We start from the raw sequence: 14,937 nt of genomic DNA on the forward strand, positions 1-14,937 counted from the left end.
GTGAGCACGAAGGCTTTTGTTCGATATGATACTATTATTTTTATTAAAATTTCAGTAGGTTGGCTTCAGACAACGGACTAGTTGACTAGTTGACAAAGGACTGGTCATTAGTACAAAAGAGATGAAGAGTTTTATAACTCCAGATTGCATGTGGAAATTCACTCAAAAGCAACAGACAACTTTGTAAAATTATATGGTCACCTTTGACACAATTCAGGTTGCAAAAAAAACAAACTTGCCTATGTTTTTTTCTAACATTTTCAGGTCCAGCTAAAATTGAAACTTGGTTGTCAGTTTTAATCTTCTAATATGTTTTCTAGGTGAAATCCCTTCTCCAATATTTCAGCCCTGTCCTTCAAGACCATTTAAGGCTGGCTTTTGAGAACTTGTCCTCAGTGTCCAACTCCAGAATGGACAATGATCAAGTCTGCATCAAGCCCCCCAAGGAACTCCAGAGAAGCAAAGAAGAGATGACTGATTTTTTCGAAATTCTGCTTCAGTGCTCAGAGGAGCCACACTCCTGGTGCTGGCTCCTGGCTGAAGCAGTGAAACAACAGGCCCCTGTTCTTAGTGTTCTGGCCTCATGTCTCCAGGTGAGGATCATGAGAAGCCTAAATTAAGGACCCAGATAACAATAGAAAGATTGGGGAGGGACAGGGAAGGCTGATAATCAGAGAGGACTTGGATGGGGGGAGTGCGGGAGATGACAGTAAGACTCTAGCATATGTTTCCAAGGTAGCTGCAACTTCTTATGCTTCTCCAGGTTAGGATCCAGGCCATCTAGTTGTATGTTGTGCCTTGACATTTAATAACTTAAAATAGAGCCTTGGTAGCCGGTTGGCAGTCAGAGAGAAAGATGCTTTGGTAGACTGCTACTTTCTCTGAGCTGGGAAGAGGGATACTCTAGACAGTCCCTTGATCAGCAGTTCTGTGGAGGGTAGTTATGTTTTCTTATACTTAGTACTTTCCTGACTTCCACATATATCCTCTCAATCTCTTGGCCCTTTGACCTGCCATACTCTACATGGTTTATAAGAATTCCTTGGTTGTTCATTCCTTGGTTGTTCATGTTTGAAGGTTTTTTAAGCCATTTAACCAATTTAGTGAGGTGACTTGTTCTAAACAAGCAAAAGCTATCCATAGTTGTAGCATTGTTGGAAACTTCCTCTGTCAGGAAATCCAGGCCTGGTTGTTGTTTTATTTTGAAAAGTTCTTACCCAATGACAGGATGCCAGTGCTATTCCCTGTCTCTGTGTTTGGATCATCACTTCTGTGGAGGACAGTGTTGCAGCTGAAGCAATGGGACACATTCAAGGCTCAGTGGAGGGCCACACTTGGGACCTTGAGGACCTCTCAGTCATCTGGAGAACTGTATTAACAAGGCAGAAGAGCAAAACTCTCATCAGAGGTTTCCAACTTTTCTTTAAGGTAGTAATAGTACTTCATTTCTTTCCTAAGTTTAAAAGGGTTATTTCAGAGTATCTCACACTGACTTTTTTCTGTTAAGCCAACAGCAAATAATAGAACTACCATTGATTTAGTAAAGTACTTTCTAATACATTATTTTAGTCACTTCTCACAATAATTCTATATAAAGATAATGGTATATGAGGATACTATGAAGTGGTTTTATCCTCATTTTACAGAGTAATAAACTAAGGCTTTTACAGAACTGAATAAACCCAGGGTCTCTAAGTACTTTAGTAAGTTGTGTACTTACAGTTCAGATCCATACCGTCTAATTCCCAAACTCCTGTCCTCTGACTGAGAAGCTCCCACTAAAGTGATGGAACTGTATGGATTGATGCTAGACAGCAGCAATAGATTGGCGAGTCAGTGGAGCCCATTATCCGGGAGTGTATATAGAAGTGTCCTAGCACCATCTAGTGGACTGTCTCCTGCTCATGTGTGGTAGACCAGGTACAGACTAGACAAAAAATGAACTGTCAAGTGGTATACCTGGACTAAGTATCTTTTTCCAAAAGGAAAAAGAAGTATAAATTTAATTTCCTTCCTTTTTAACATGTGCAATTTAATTCTACTATGAAGCTGTTAGTATTTGTTTTTTTACTTTAATCTCTTCTTACATTGGCATTATTCATGAGAAAATAGTATTAAGTTCAGGATTTTGTAATTTCATTCAAACTCTTCAAAGGATTCCCCATTACTATTGATGATGGAGATGTATGAACTGTGTATGTTCTTCAAGAATTATAAGGAAGCCGAAGCCAAATTACTGGAGTTCCAGAAGAACCTCGAAACTGTAAGTTGGAGTGATCATGCTCTTTCTTGCTGATCTGAAATTCCTTATAGTGGCTTGTTGTCTGCTAGTAGTCAAGATGTGGCAGCAGGCGAATAGCTGTTACGTGGCATAATTCAGACTAAATCATTTGTACTGTTTCAGAGATGGGGAGGCAGGGCAGCAGTTGCAGTGGCCTTACTTATAAACCTTAGTTGTCAGGGATGACAGAAAGGTTTCATCTAATGTGCTATAACTCTGATCAATATCCCGATGCTGCAACCAGGCCCACTGAGAAAGGTATTAATGGTATCTGCTATGGATGCTAGAGAGGAGTATGGTGGTACATGGGCCACATTCAGCCAATCCAAGATAGTTCTAGCAGTGTTGGGTGTGAAGGGTGTTTAATACTGCTTTATTCACTGTGACAGAGAATAATGGCTTTTTCCATCAACACTCTTCATGGTCCCTGTCCAAATGATGCTGAGCCTTGTGGTCAATTTTAGGCTTTACCTATCAGATGCTTTCTTCAGTTCTATTTTTCATACTAAGCTAATTAACCACATGGAAAAAAGGAAGTTATAAAACAGGAAAAGAAATGTGCCTTAGTCCTGTTTGGGATTTCAGTACTTTTGTCTTCTCTACCCCAAAAGAGCTCTGATAAATGAGACAAAACTATATACTGATTCTACCAAACAAATATATCACAGTAAAAACTCAGGACAGGCTTTTGCTCTCAATCACATTGGTCTTAATTGTAATGATTTCAAAGTTGTTATTTGAAAATGCAGAGTCAGTTATTCAAATATGCCTGAGGTTCCTAAATCACAGAAAATAGAGACATCAATTGCTTTGGTCTGTCACTCTCCATGACTCGGGCTAGCAGATACCTTCTTTTTTATTGTGGTGAAATACATAAAACATTTACCATCTTAGCCATTTTTAAGTGTACAAATCAGTGATATTAAATACAATCACATTGTTGTACAGTCATCATCACTCATTCCCACAACTCTTTTTATCTTATAAAACTGAAACTCTCTACCCATTAAACAATAACTTCCCTAGCTCTTGACAACCACCATTCTGCTTTCTGTCTTTATGATTTTGACTACTCTCTACCTCATATAAGTGGAATCATACAATATTTATCTTTTTGTGACTAGCTTATTTCACTTAGCATAATGTCCTCAAAGTTCATCTGTTATAGCATATGCCAGGATTTCCTTCCTTTTTAATGCTGAATAATATTCCATGGTATGTGTATACCACATTTTGCTAATCTGTTCTTCCATCGATGGACATTTGGGTTGCTTCCACGTTTTAGCTCTTGTGAATAATGCTACTATGAACATAGTGTACAAATATCTCTCCAAGGCCCTGCTTTCAATTTTTTGGGGGTATCTATTCAGAAATGGAATTGCTAGATAATATGGTAGTTATGTTTTTAGTATTTTGAGGAACCACCATACCGTTTTCCACAGTGGCTGAACCATTTTACATCCCACAGTACACAAGGATTCCAGTTTGTCTGTATCCTTGGCAACACTTGTCTTCTGTTTTTTTTGATAGGAGTGTACTGAGTGTGAGCTGGTGTCTCATTGTAGTTTTGATTTGCATTTCCCTAATGATTAGTGATATTGAACATCTTTTCATGTACTTATTGGCCATTTGTATATCTTCTTCGGAGAAATGTCTATTCAAGTCCTTTGCTCATTTTTGAATCAGGTTGTTTTTTGTTGTTGAGTTTTAGGAATTCTCTGTATATTCTGGATATTAACCTCATACCAGATATGACTTTCAAATATTTTCTCTGTGGGTTGCCTTTTTACTCTGTTGATAGTGTCTTTTTATGCACAAAATTTAAAAATTTTCATGAAGTCCGATTTTTTATTTTTTCTTCTGTTATCTGCACCTTTGGTATCATTTAAGAGATCATTGCCACATCTAGTGTTGTGAAATTTTTGTCCTATGTTTTCTTCAAGGGGTTTTATTGTTCTAGGTCTATTTGGAGTTAATTTTTGTATATCTTGTTCGGTAACGGTTCAACATTTGTTGAAAAGACTGCCCTTTCCTCATTGAACTTAGCACCCTTGTCAAAAATTATTTGACCATATATGCAAGGATTTACTTCTGGGCTTTTTATTTTATTCCATTGGTGTGTATGTCTGTCTTAATCCTAATATCACACTATTTTGATTACTGTCACTTTATTGTAAGTTTTAAATTCATGAAGGATGAGTCCTGTAGTTTTGTTCTTCCTCAAGTTTATTTGGCTATTTGGGATCCCTTGAGATTCCATATGATTTTAGGATGGATTTTTTATTTCTGTAAACAACATCATTGGGATTTTAATAGGGATTGCATTGAATCCGTAGATTGCTTTGGACAGTATTGACATTTAGACATTATTAAGGCTTCTATGAACATGAGATATGTTTCCTTTTATTTATGTCTTTAATTTCTTTCAGTACCGTCTTGTTATTTTCATTGTATGAGTATTTCACCTCCTTGGTTAAGTGAATTCCTAAGTATTTTGTTTGTTTTTGGAAATGGAATTATTTTTATAATTTCCTCTTCAGATCATTCATTGTTTGTATATAGAAATGAAACTGATTTTTGTGTGTTGACTTTGCTGCTACTTTGCTACATTCATTTACTCTAAGTTTTTTTTTCATGGAACCTTCAGAGTTTTCTCAATATTACATCATATCATGTGCAGAGATAATTTTATTTCTTTCTTTCCAATTTGGATGCCTTTTTTTCCTTTTCGTGCCTAAATGCTCTGGCTAGAACTTCCAGTAGTGTGTTGAAGAGAAGTGGTGAAAGTGGGCATCCTTCCCTAGTTTCTGACCTTAGAGGACTGCTTTTGGTCTTTCACCATTGAGTCTGATGTTCACTATGGGTTTTTCACATATGGCTTTTATTTTATGGAGGTAGTTTCCTTCTAGTCCTAGTTTGTTTGGTGTTTTTGTCATGAAATTGTGTTGAATTTTATCAGAAACTTTCCTGCATTAATTGAGATGATCACGTGGGTTTTTTTCTTTCATTCTGTTTATGATGTATATGATGTGACATATACATTGATAGATTTTTGTACTTTGAAATATCCTTGCATTCCAGGAATAAATTCTATTTGTTAATGGTGTATAATCCTTTCAATATGCTGCTGAATTCAGTTTGCTAGTATTTTGTTGAAGATTTTTTGCATCAATGTTTGTAAACGATATTGGTATGTAGTTTTCTTGTAGTGTCTTTGTCTTTGGTATCAACATTATATTAGTTTCATAGAATAAGTTAGGCAGTGTTCCCTCCTCTTCAGTATTTGAGAAAAGTTTGAGAAAGATTGGTATTAGTATTTTAAATGTTTTATGTAGAATTCACCAGTGAAGCCATAGTTGGCTGAAATTATTGCAGTTTACCTTCCAAGTCTTACTACAAAAGTTGCAAGCCTTCTAAAATAGTTGCATCAGACAGATTCTGCCAGTGCAGTTGTTATCTAGTGGGGAGACAGATTGCTGGTGCTTTCTACTCTGCCTCCTTCCTTATTTTTAAGGAAGTTATTTTTTAGAGTAGTTTCAGTTCACAACAGAATTGAGAGGCAAGCACAGAGATTTCCCATATACCCCCTACCTCCATGCATGCACACCCTCTCCCATTATCAATAGCACTTACCAGAGTGGTCCATTTGTTACCAAGATGAATGCATTGACATATCAAATCACCCAAAGTCCATAGTTTCCTTTAAGGTTCACTCTTGGTGTTGTACATTCTTTGGGTATACGTTTGGACAAATGTGTAATGACATATCTCTATCATTGTAATACAGAGTATTTTCAATGCCCTAAAGATCCTCTGTGCTATGCCTAGTCATCCCTCCCCACCCCCAACCCCTGGTTGACCTTTTTACTGTCTCCACAGTTTTACCTTTTCCAGAATGGGGTATGATTAGAACCATATAGAAAGTAGACTTCTCAGATTGGATTCTTTTACTTAGTAATGTGTATTTAAGTTTCCTCCATGTCTTTTCATCAGTCGATAGCTCATTTCTTTTTAATATTGAATAATATTACATTTTCTGGGTATACTGTAGTCTGTCCATTCACCTACTGAAGGACATCTTTATTGCTTCCACATTTTGGCAGTTATGAATAAAGCTGCTTTGAACATCTGTGTTCAAGTTTTTGTGTGGACTTAAGTTTTCAGCTCCTTTAGGTAAATACCAAAGAGCACGATTGCTAGATCATATAGTATAAAAGTGAGTTTTGTTTTTTAAGAAACTGCCAGACTGTCTTCCAAAGAGGCTGTACCATTTTGCATTTTTACAAGCAATGACTTAGAGTTCCTGTGGCTCCACATCCTTGCCAGCCTTTAGTGTTGTCAGTGTTCTAAATTTTGGCCATTCTAATAGGTATGTTGTGATATGTCATTGTTATTTTAATTTGCATTTCCCCGAGGATATATGAGGATGAGCATTTTTTCATTTGCTTATTTGTTATCTGTATATCTTCCGTGGTGAGGAGTCTTAAGGTCTTTAGCCCATTTTTTTAATAGAGTTGTTTTCTTATTGTTTGAAGAGTTATTTGTATATTTTGGATAATAGTTCTTTATCAGATATATCTTTTGCAGATATTTTCTCTCATTCTGTGGCTTGTTTTCTAATTCTCCTGACCTTGTCTTTTGTAAAGCAGAAGTGTTTAATTTTAATGAATTCCAGCTTGTAAATTATTTATTTCATAGATTATATCTTTGGTGTTCTATCTAAAAAGGCACTACCATACCCAAGGCCATCTAAGAGTTCTCCTTTGTTATCTCCTAGGAGTTTTGTAGTTTCGCCTTTTACATTTAGATCCTGCTAGATATCTTCTTACTTATGCCTAACTGCCCCTGCTCCAGACTCCTACAGAGGGGCAATGCAGCTACTCCATCCTTGCCTCAGACCTTCCATATATTTTTACCTTTAACCAGTTCTGTCATCTGCCTGGTGTAGTCCCTCTTCTTAGAGCAAAAGAGGTAGGTAAACAAGTAAATAAAGACTAAGAAGTCAGGCTCTAATTCCAACTAAAGAAGCATGCTACTTGGGGCTATTTTCTTATTAATATTTTTAGCATTTGATTGAAATGACATAAATCCAGGCTTCTTAATTGAGATCCTTCTCTAGTGATAGTATAAACTACAGGCAAACTAGTAGAACGAGCTGGGTAATGTTAAGCAAGTCTTTCTAAAAGGGTTGTATATATGAATTTCAAATCTTCTGGGCCTCAGGGCAGGCCTAGAGCCTTCTCCGAGAAGCCCTTAAGTGAAACACGTCTGGTTAATTTCACAGCAACTCACAGGGCCATTAGTTCGACTTTCAGTAACTGGGTGTATTTGTATCAGTTCACTCCATAGTTAGTCTTCAGGTCTCTTTCTCATTTTTTGACTTTGATACACACAGTTCTCTACACTAGAATGCCCCACAAAGAAACAAACTACACAGCGGCTGAGGAGGGCTTATTTTTGTCACTCTTCTGAGCCACACAGCTGATTCCTGCCATTTGGAAAGGACCTAAAGAAGCATCTCTCTTTGTGATAGGAGATGACTTTTGATGGTGCCTTTGTTTTTTAGATAGTCCCACATTTGGAAGTTTTGATTCGCTGTTCTTGTGAAACCACTTTCACTGACTCTCTCATTTTTTCATAGCTTGAAACAGCAGCCGCAAGTGTCCACACTGTCATCCCTTTCCCATGGCTGAAGGAGCAGGTGTGTTTTCTTTTGAAGCTAATGCTACAACAGTGTAGGACCCAGTATGAGCTGGGGAAGCTTTTACAGCTGTTTGTTGGAATAGAGCATCTCTTCTCTCATGGTAAGACAGTCCTCGCAGTTAAATCACTGTTAAGAAGTTAGCTTTTCATTAATGTAATGGCTAGGTGGAGAGCCAGAGGAGATAAAGGGCAATTAGGGGGATCGTTTTATAAACTATATAAATGTCTAACCAATGTACTGTATACTTGAAACTAATAATAAAATTAAAAATAAAAGGCAGCTTTCTTAATCTTGAAAAAATTTAGAAGGACATTCAGGAAATTAAAATTCATATGCTATATAACACTACATTTACAGTCCATAACGGGGTATGAAGAAGTTACAAAACTTCAGTTATGGTTAAAGCTTTCAAAACATAGCACAACAGGATGGATATAGCATAACATAGAACTGTCTACTCATGCTAAGCAGTTGTCAGATAGCTACGTTCCCCGCTGGCTAGCCTCTACATTACCTTGTCACTATCATTTTTTTCTCTCTGACAAGTAACCTTAACATGTCGTCACTGCTCAGGATCATAGACTTGTTTCAGGGGTGCCTAATTCATTTTGAAGGTTTCTGAGATAAATTGTGCTTATTTTTTGCATTGGCAGTCTTTAAGCTTTTTGTTTATTGAATGAAACCATTATTGCCTTACCCTCTTTTCTGCTTGTTTGATAATTTCAAATTTTTGTTGAATGATAATGTTATTCTTTTATAACTAGATCCTGACATTTTTACTACTAGGGTTATTTCATCTTATTTAAATTCACAGATGTTCAACTGGAGAACTCAGATTTGCACAGAATACTAACAGAATGCTAGGCTCAGTGCCAGTGTTACAGGCAGTGGGGCTGATGACTGGGAAAAAAGGGGTATTTCGTAACTGTAGTGTATAGAAGATAACTATGTAGACCAAAGAGTATATCCTCTTAACATATAGATGCTTTCATTGATCTTTAGTAATTTTAATTCTTTTCATAAATGAATTATTTCCTGTTTTCTTGCGTTCCTCTATCCTTGAAAAATTACAAGAATTGTCTACATTGTTAATATTACTATAATGCTTTTATTCATATTATTAAATTATTTTTATTTTTATAGAATATTTGTGTGTATGTGTACCATGTATGTGCTTAGAGAAAAGAAACACGTTTTTTAAAAAACCTGTGTTTTATATGATGCCAGCAAAGAAACCCAACATGTTTATACTGGTGGTTATTGTGCAGAATGTCTCACTGTCCCTGGAACTACATAAATTAAATGGCAGTCCAGCAGGTGACATTGGGAGTAAGCTCCTGTAGAATGTTTTTCCCTCCTTTATGGTAGGGCACACATAAGCTCTACATAGACAGTGGGAGCGAACTCAGCCACATAAGTCGTCAGCAGAGAATTCCTATATTACCGATGGTAAGAATTTCCCAAGGACATCAAGAAGAGCTCAGCTGGGTTAAGTAGATAAATGGAGGAGGAGCAAGTGATGCTCCTTTCTGAATACAATGTGTGACAGTAGAATTTTGGCTGTTGGCCAACTACAGTTTCATCTGTTCTGTGTCTTAATCCACATGATGCCTGCATCGAATGAATGAGTGAACAATCATAAAAACAAATTTGTTAAAGGTAGGAGAAAAATTCAGAAAGAGATAGAACTAACCTGAATGGACGATGAAATCTTCCCATGGTTGACTGAGTTGCTACTACATGGTAGGCCACCAACTTTTGCCCTGTGTTTAAAGCCAGATGCCTTGATTGATCCATGGGCCGATCTCTGATTGTTTTTACTGTATAGGTGCTGCCTATGGCTTCCTCTTCTAGTCAACCAAAGTAGAAAAAAAGGTTTTTGTTTTTCCTTTTAACATATAATTATGTTAACATATTTACCTCCTGATATTTAGTTACTCTTGAACTACCATACTGGCATTTTATTGATTAAATGTTTATATCCTCTTCTCTTTGGCACAGGTCCAGATGTAAAGAAACTGTATGTCCTTAGCCAGATTTTGAAGGATACATCCATAGCCATTAATCGTGTAATTATAACCACCTATAGCCTTGAGAATTTTCAGCACGAATGTAGATCTGTTTTGGAAAAACTGGAGACAAATGGACAATTTGCTTTAGCCAGGAGAGTCGCAGAATTAGCTGAGTTACCTGTGGACAACTTGGTTATTGAAGAGGTAACGTAAGTCTTTTATTTAAAATCTTAGCTTTTTGAACCAGCATTAAACAAAGAATCAAATGAGATATGTAATTTATAGGAAATGAGGCTTTCTTTTACTTTTGACACATTAGTTTTAGAAATGGAAGAGCCTAGGTTGCCCATGATTGAAGAATGAATGCTTTACGTATAAGGTTAGCTTATAAGGATATGCTGCAACAATTTTTCTTTGAATAGAATTAAATGTATGGTGGCTTCTCTTTGAACCCCATTCAATTAGATAAATTTAGAATTGTTTGTCATACCTTAACTTTCGAGATAAAATACCCAGGATCATCTGTAGCCAAGTCTCATGTTCTCTTACTTGATTTGGTTTTTAAAAATACAGTCTAGTCTGTGGCCAAGCCACCCTGAACTTACCTGATCTCGTCTGATCTTGGAAGCTAAGCAAGGTCGAGCCTGGTTAGTACTTAGATGAGAGACCATCTAGGAAGACCAGGTGCTATAGGTGCATGCATACATGAATGAATGAATGAATGGTATACCTAGGGAACAATAGCATTAATGATACTTCTTTATCTTAGGAAGGGCTGATTCACTTTGTTAAATTTCACAGGTAATACAGGAAATGCAGACTTTAAAGCACATTGACCAGTGGTCCCTGAAACAAGCAAGAATTGACTTCTGGAAAAAATGCCATGAGAATTTTAAGAAAAATTCCATTTCAAGCAAAGCAGCTACTTCCTTTTTCTCAGCCCAGGCCCTTGTGGCCTGTGAGTACCCAACTGAGGACGGACCGAGCAGCGTTGAGGAGCGCCATCTGCTGCTCACCCTGGCAGGACACTGGCTTGCTCAGGAGGACCTTGTACCTGTGGAGAAGTTGGAAGAGCTGGAGAAGCAGATCTGGCTCTGCCGTATCACCCGGCACACCCTCAGAGGACACCAGGAAGAAATGGAGCCCAGATTTTCTCAACAGATCTCAATTAGTGGTGAGCTTTCCTTTGATAGCTTAGCCAGTGAGTTTTCATTCTCCAAGTTGGCTGCTCTGAACACATCAAAATATTTAGAACTTAATGGCCTTCCATCCAAAGAGACTTGTGAGGACAGACTGGATTGGAAGGAGCAGAAGTCACTAAACTTTTTGATTGGGCGCCTGTTGGATGATGGCTGTGTGCATGAAGCAAGTAGAGTATGCCGGTATTTTCATTTCTATAACCAAGATGTTGCCTTGGTATTGCACTGCAGAGCACTGGCTTCAGGGGAAGCTAGTGTGGATGACCTGCATCCAGAAATCCATGCCCTCCTACAGAGTGCTGAGCTGCTGGAGGAAGAAGAAGAACCTCACATTCCTCTAAGGAAAGTCTCAAGCAGTAAGTAAAGGAAATCAACTGCCCTGAGTCCTAACTGGTGTATTGACACTCTCTCCCGGAAGAAAAGAGTTTCTTTTGATATAATAGTTACTCTAAATTAAGGGGATAGCAACTCTTTTTGAGGTAATCCATAAACTAGGTATTAACTAGTCAATGAAGTGGAAACACCTATGTCTTTTAAGTAGCTGTGTATCAAAATTAGAGGGAATCCATCTGACATATAACTAGTTCATTGAAACTTATTCTGTACAAATAATCATGTTTCTGATTGTACATTGATAGTGTATAGGAATATGGTTGATTCTTATATTTTTATCATATTTATCATATTTCTATACACATTAATGTACAATTAACCTCGTATCCTGTGACCTTGCTAAACTTGCTTATCCTAGGAGTTTACTCATAGATTCCTTGGGATTTTCTACAGACAATCATGTCTATGAACAGAGACAGTTTTATTTCTTTTATTTCTTCCTTTCCAATCTGTATGCCTTTTGTTTCTTAAGTTTCTTGTTTTATTGCACTGGCTAGGACTTCCAGTACGATGTTGGATAGAAGTGGTCAGAGTGAGTGTCCTTGCCTTGTTGCAGGTCTTTGGGAAAAAGCCTTCAGTTTTTCATCATTAAGTATGATATTACCCGTAGGTGCTTCATTATATCGAGGACATTCCCTTCTATTCTTAGTCTGTTGAGTTTTTTGTTTTTTGTTTTTTATCATGAATCAGTGTTGAATTCTGTCATGTTTTGTGTATCCATTGATATGGTTTTTTTTCTTCTTTAGACTATTAATATGATAGATTACATTAATTGATTTTTTAATATAAACCCAACTTTATATTCCCAGGATAAACCCCATTTGATTATGGTACATTATTCTTTTTGATATATTACTGAAATCAATTTGCTATTTTGCTGTAATTTTTTGCATTTATGTTCACGAGGAATATTAATCTGTACTTTTCTTTTATACTGTCTTTTCCTTTTCTCATTTTTATATCAGGATAATGCTGGTTTCATTAGTTGGAAAATGCTCTCTCCTCTTTAAATGTTCAGTATAATTTACCAGTAAAACTATCTGAACCTGAAGCTTTCTATTTTGGAAGCTTTTTAACTATGAATTTAATTTCTTTCATAGTTGTGTGATAAATCAGGTTCTTTTTCATCTTGGGTGAATTTTGGTGGTTTGTGGTTTTTTGAGGAAACCTTTTTTTCTTGCCTTTTAGGTTATTTGAACATTTTTTTTATTTAGTCTTCCATTTTAGTTTATTTAATTATCTTTGTATAGTTTTTGTTTGCTTTGGGGATTACATTATTATACATTATTAACTTTTCAGTCTGCTTAAAGTCAGTATTTTACCACCTCAAGTGGAATGCAGAACCCTTACCACATGTAGGCCACTTTACTTCTCTCCCTTTACATCCTAGATGTCTTATTATATCTAAATACGTTAGAAACCCTGTCAAACAATACTATAATTTTTGCTTTCAGCCAAGAGATTTTTTGTTTTTCTTCATCTAAGAATCTCTCTCTTTCACTTTCATTTCTGAACATTTTTGCTGGATTTAGAAAATTCATTATTTTCTTTCAGCACTTAAAAATGTTGTAGCACTTCCTTTTGACCTCCATGGCATATGATGAATAATTTGCATTCATTTGAATCATTTTTTCCCCTATAGATAATGCATTTTTCTGTTTTCTTTCAAAATTTTTTTCTCTCTTTAGTCTTCAGCAGTTAGATTATAATGTGACTGGGCATGTATTTCTTTGGGTTTACCTTATTTAGGGTTCACTGAACTTCTCGAATGTGTAGGTTTGTGTGTTTCACCAAATTTAGGTGCTTTTCAGACATTTTTTCACATATTTGTTCAGTTCCATGCTCTTACTCCTCTCCTTCTGGGACTTCAATAACATGAATCTTAGAACTTTTATTAGTATCTCACAAGTTCCTGAGGCTTTGTTCAATTTTTTCCCAATCTTTTTTTCAGCCTGTTGTTCAGATTGGATAATTTCTGTTTGTATATCTTCAGTTTCACTGACTCTTTTCTCTGGCATTTCCATTCTGCTATTGAGATTTTTCATTGCTGTGATTTTTAAATTTTAGTCATTTTTCACTTTTAATATTTCCATTTTATTCTTTATACCTTCTGTTCCTTTGCTGAGACTTTGTTTTTCTCTTTATTTCAAGAGACATAATTGCTTGTTAGAACATTTGTATAAGCTGCTTTAAAGTATCTGATCATTTCAACATTTGTGTCATTTTTGTGCTAAGTGTCATCTGTTGCTTGTCTTTTCTCATATGAGTTGAAATCTTCCTGTATTTTTGTATGCTGAGTAATTTTATGTTGCACCCTGGACATTTTGAATACTAGGTTATGAGACTCTGGGTCTTATTTAAATCCTATGAAGAATGTTGACATTTTTTTAGCAGGCAATTGATCTGTTTAGGTTCAGGCTACAAGTTCTTACCCACTCTCTGTGGGCTATGGGCCTAACTCAGTTCAGTTTTCAAATCTTTTGTGGTACTATTCCGATCCATCCCATATGTGTTTCATATTGTGGTCAGTCTGCGACCTGGGTAGTGGTTTATCTGTTAATTCACTTCTCAGAATCTTTGATACTCTAGTAAGGGTCAGATCCATACATGCTAAGCCCAGGAGTGAGCCCTGAGTTTATAAACACCTTTGTGTTGCTTTCCTGAATCTCTCCCAACTCCTTCTGGTTCCCTGAGGCTTCCCTTTTCAGTCCTCTAGCCCAAAGCTGGAGGTTTAGTTATCTCATTCTGTCATGCGCTTCCTTGACTGCCTGCATCTAGGGCCAACTGACAGGACGATAATGTAAAAAGGAACAGGGGTTCCCTCCACCCTCTTGAGACCAGGGCATCTCTGATCCGATAAGGTTCCTCTCTGGGTTTTGACTCTCCCAGTTGTTACTGAAGCCTCTACTACCACAACCAAGGTTTTGCTTTGCAACTGAGGTGAATGAGAATGAGCTGGAGTGGATTTTAATTCTACTGTGCCTTCGAGGCACCTATCTAGATGATCCTTGGTTTTTATGATTTGCATCTTAGAATGATCCTGCTGAGTATGTGGAAGATTGACTTGAGGGCGAGGGGAGGCTGGCAGCAGGAGATAGATAGTAACAGCCTCTTTGATGCATGATGATGAAGGCTGGAATTAAGGCAGTGATTAGAGAGACGTTTTGGAGATACAGTCAGGTGTACTTGGTGACTTACTTGATATAAGGGGAAATTGGGAGCGGGTGTGTGTGGAAGAGAGTCTAGCAGTCAGTTCTGGTGATGATCTAGAGCGTTCATTAGGTGGTTTTGAGTCGTTTGTAGCCTCTGAGGCCTTTTAAGTATTTCAGTCTGGGATTTCCTGGAAAG

General features: G+C 36.9%; 1 protein-coding gene and 1 pseudogene across 2 annotated transcripts in view; both read left to right on the forward strand.

Annotated features, from left to right (window-relative positions):
- The window catches only part of SPG11 (SPG11 vesicle trafficking associated, spatacsin), a 76,517-nt gene that overhangs the window by 40,868 nt on the left and 20,712 nt on the right, over positions 1-14,937 (forward strand). For both annotated transcript variants that reach the window (XM_039888263.1, XM_039888262.1), the window contains exons 25-30: positions 321-593; positions 1,228-1,428; positions 2,156-2,263; positions 7,923-8,085; positions 9,987-10,201; positions 10,799-11,552. In XM_039888263.1, the coding sequence (XP_039744197.1) occupies positions 321-593; positions 1,228-1,428; positions 2,156-2,263; positions 7,923-8,085; positions 9,987-10,201; positions 10,799-11,552 (1,714 nt within the window). The remainder of the gene's footprint in view (positions 1-320; positions 594-1,227; positions 1,429-2,155; positions 2,264-7,922; positions 8,086-9,986; positions 10,202-10,798; positions 11,553-14,937) is intronic.
- On the forward strand, positions 10,575-10,693 carry LOC120581058 (uncharacterized; annotated as a pseudogene).

The sequence above is a fragment of the Pteropus medius genome, unplaced genomic scaffold (genome assembly GCF_902729225.1).
Source record: "Pteropus medius unplaced genomic scaffold, Ma_sr-lr_union100, whole genome shotgun sequence".
Lineage (NCBI taxonomy): Eukaryota > Metazoa > Chordata > Mammalia > Chiroptera > Pteropodidae > Pteropus > Pteropus medius.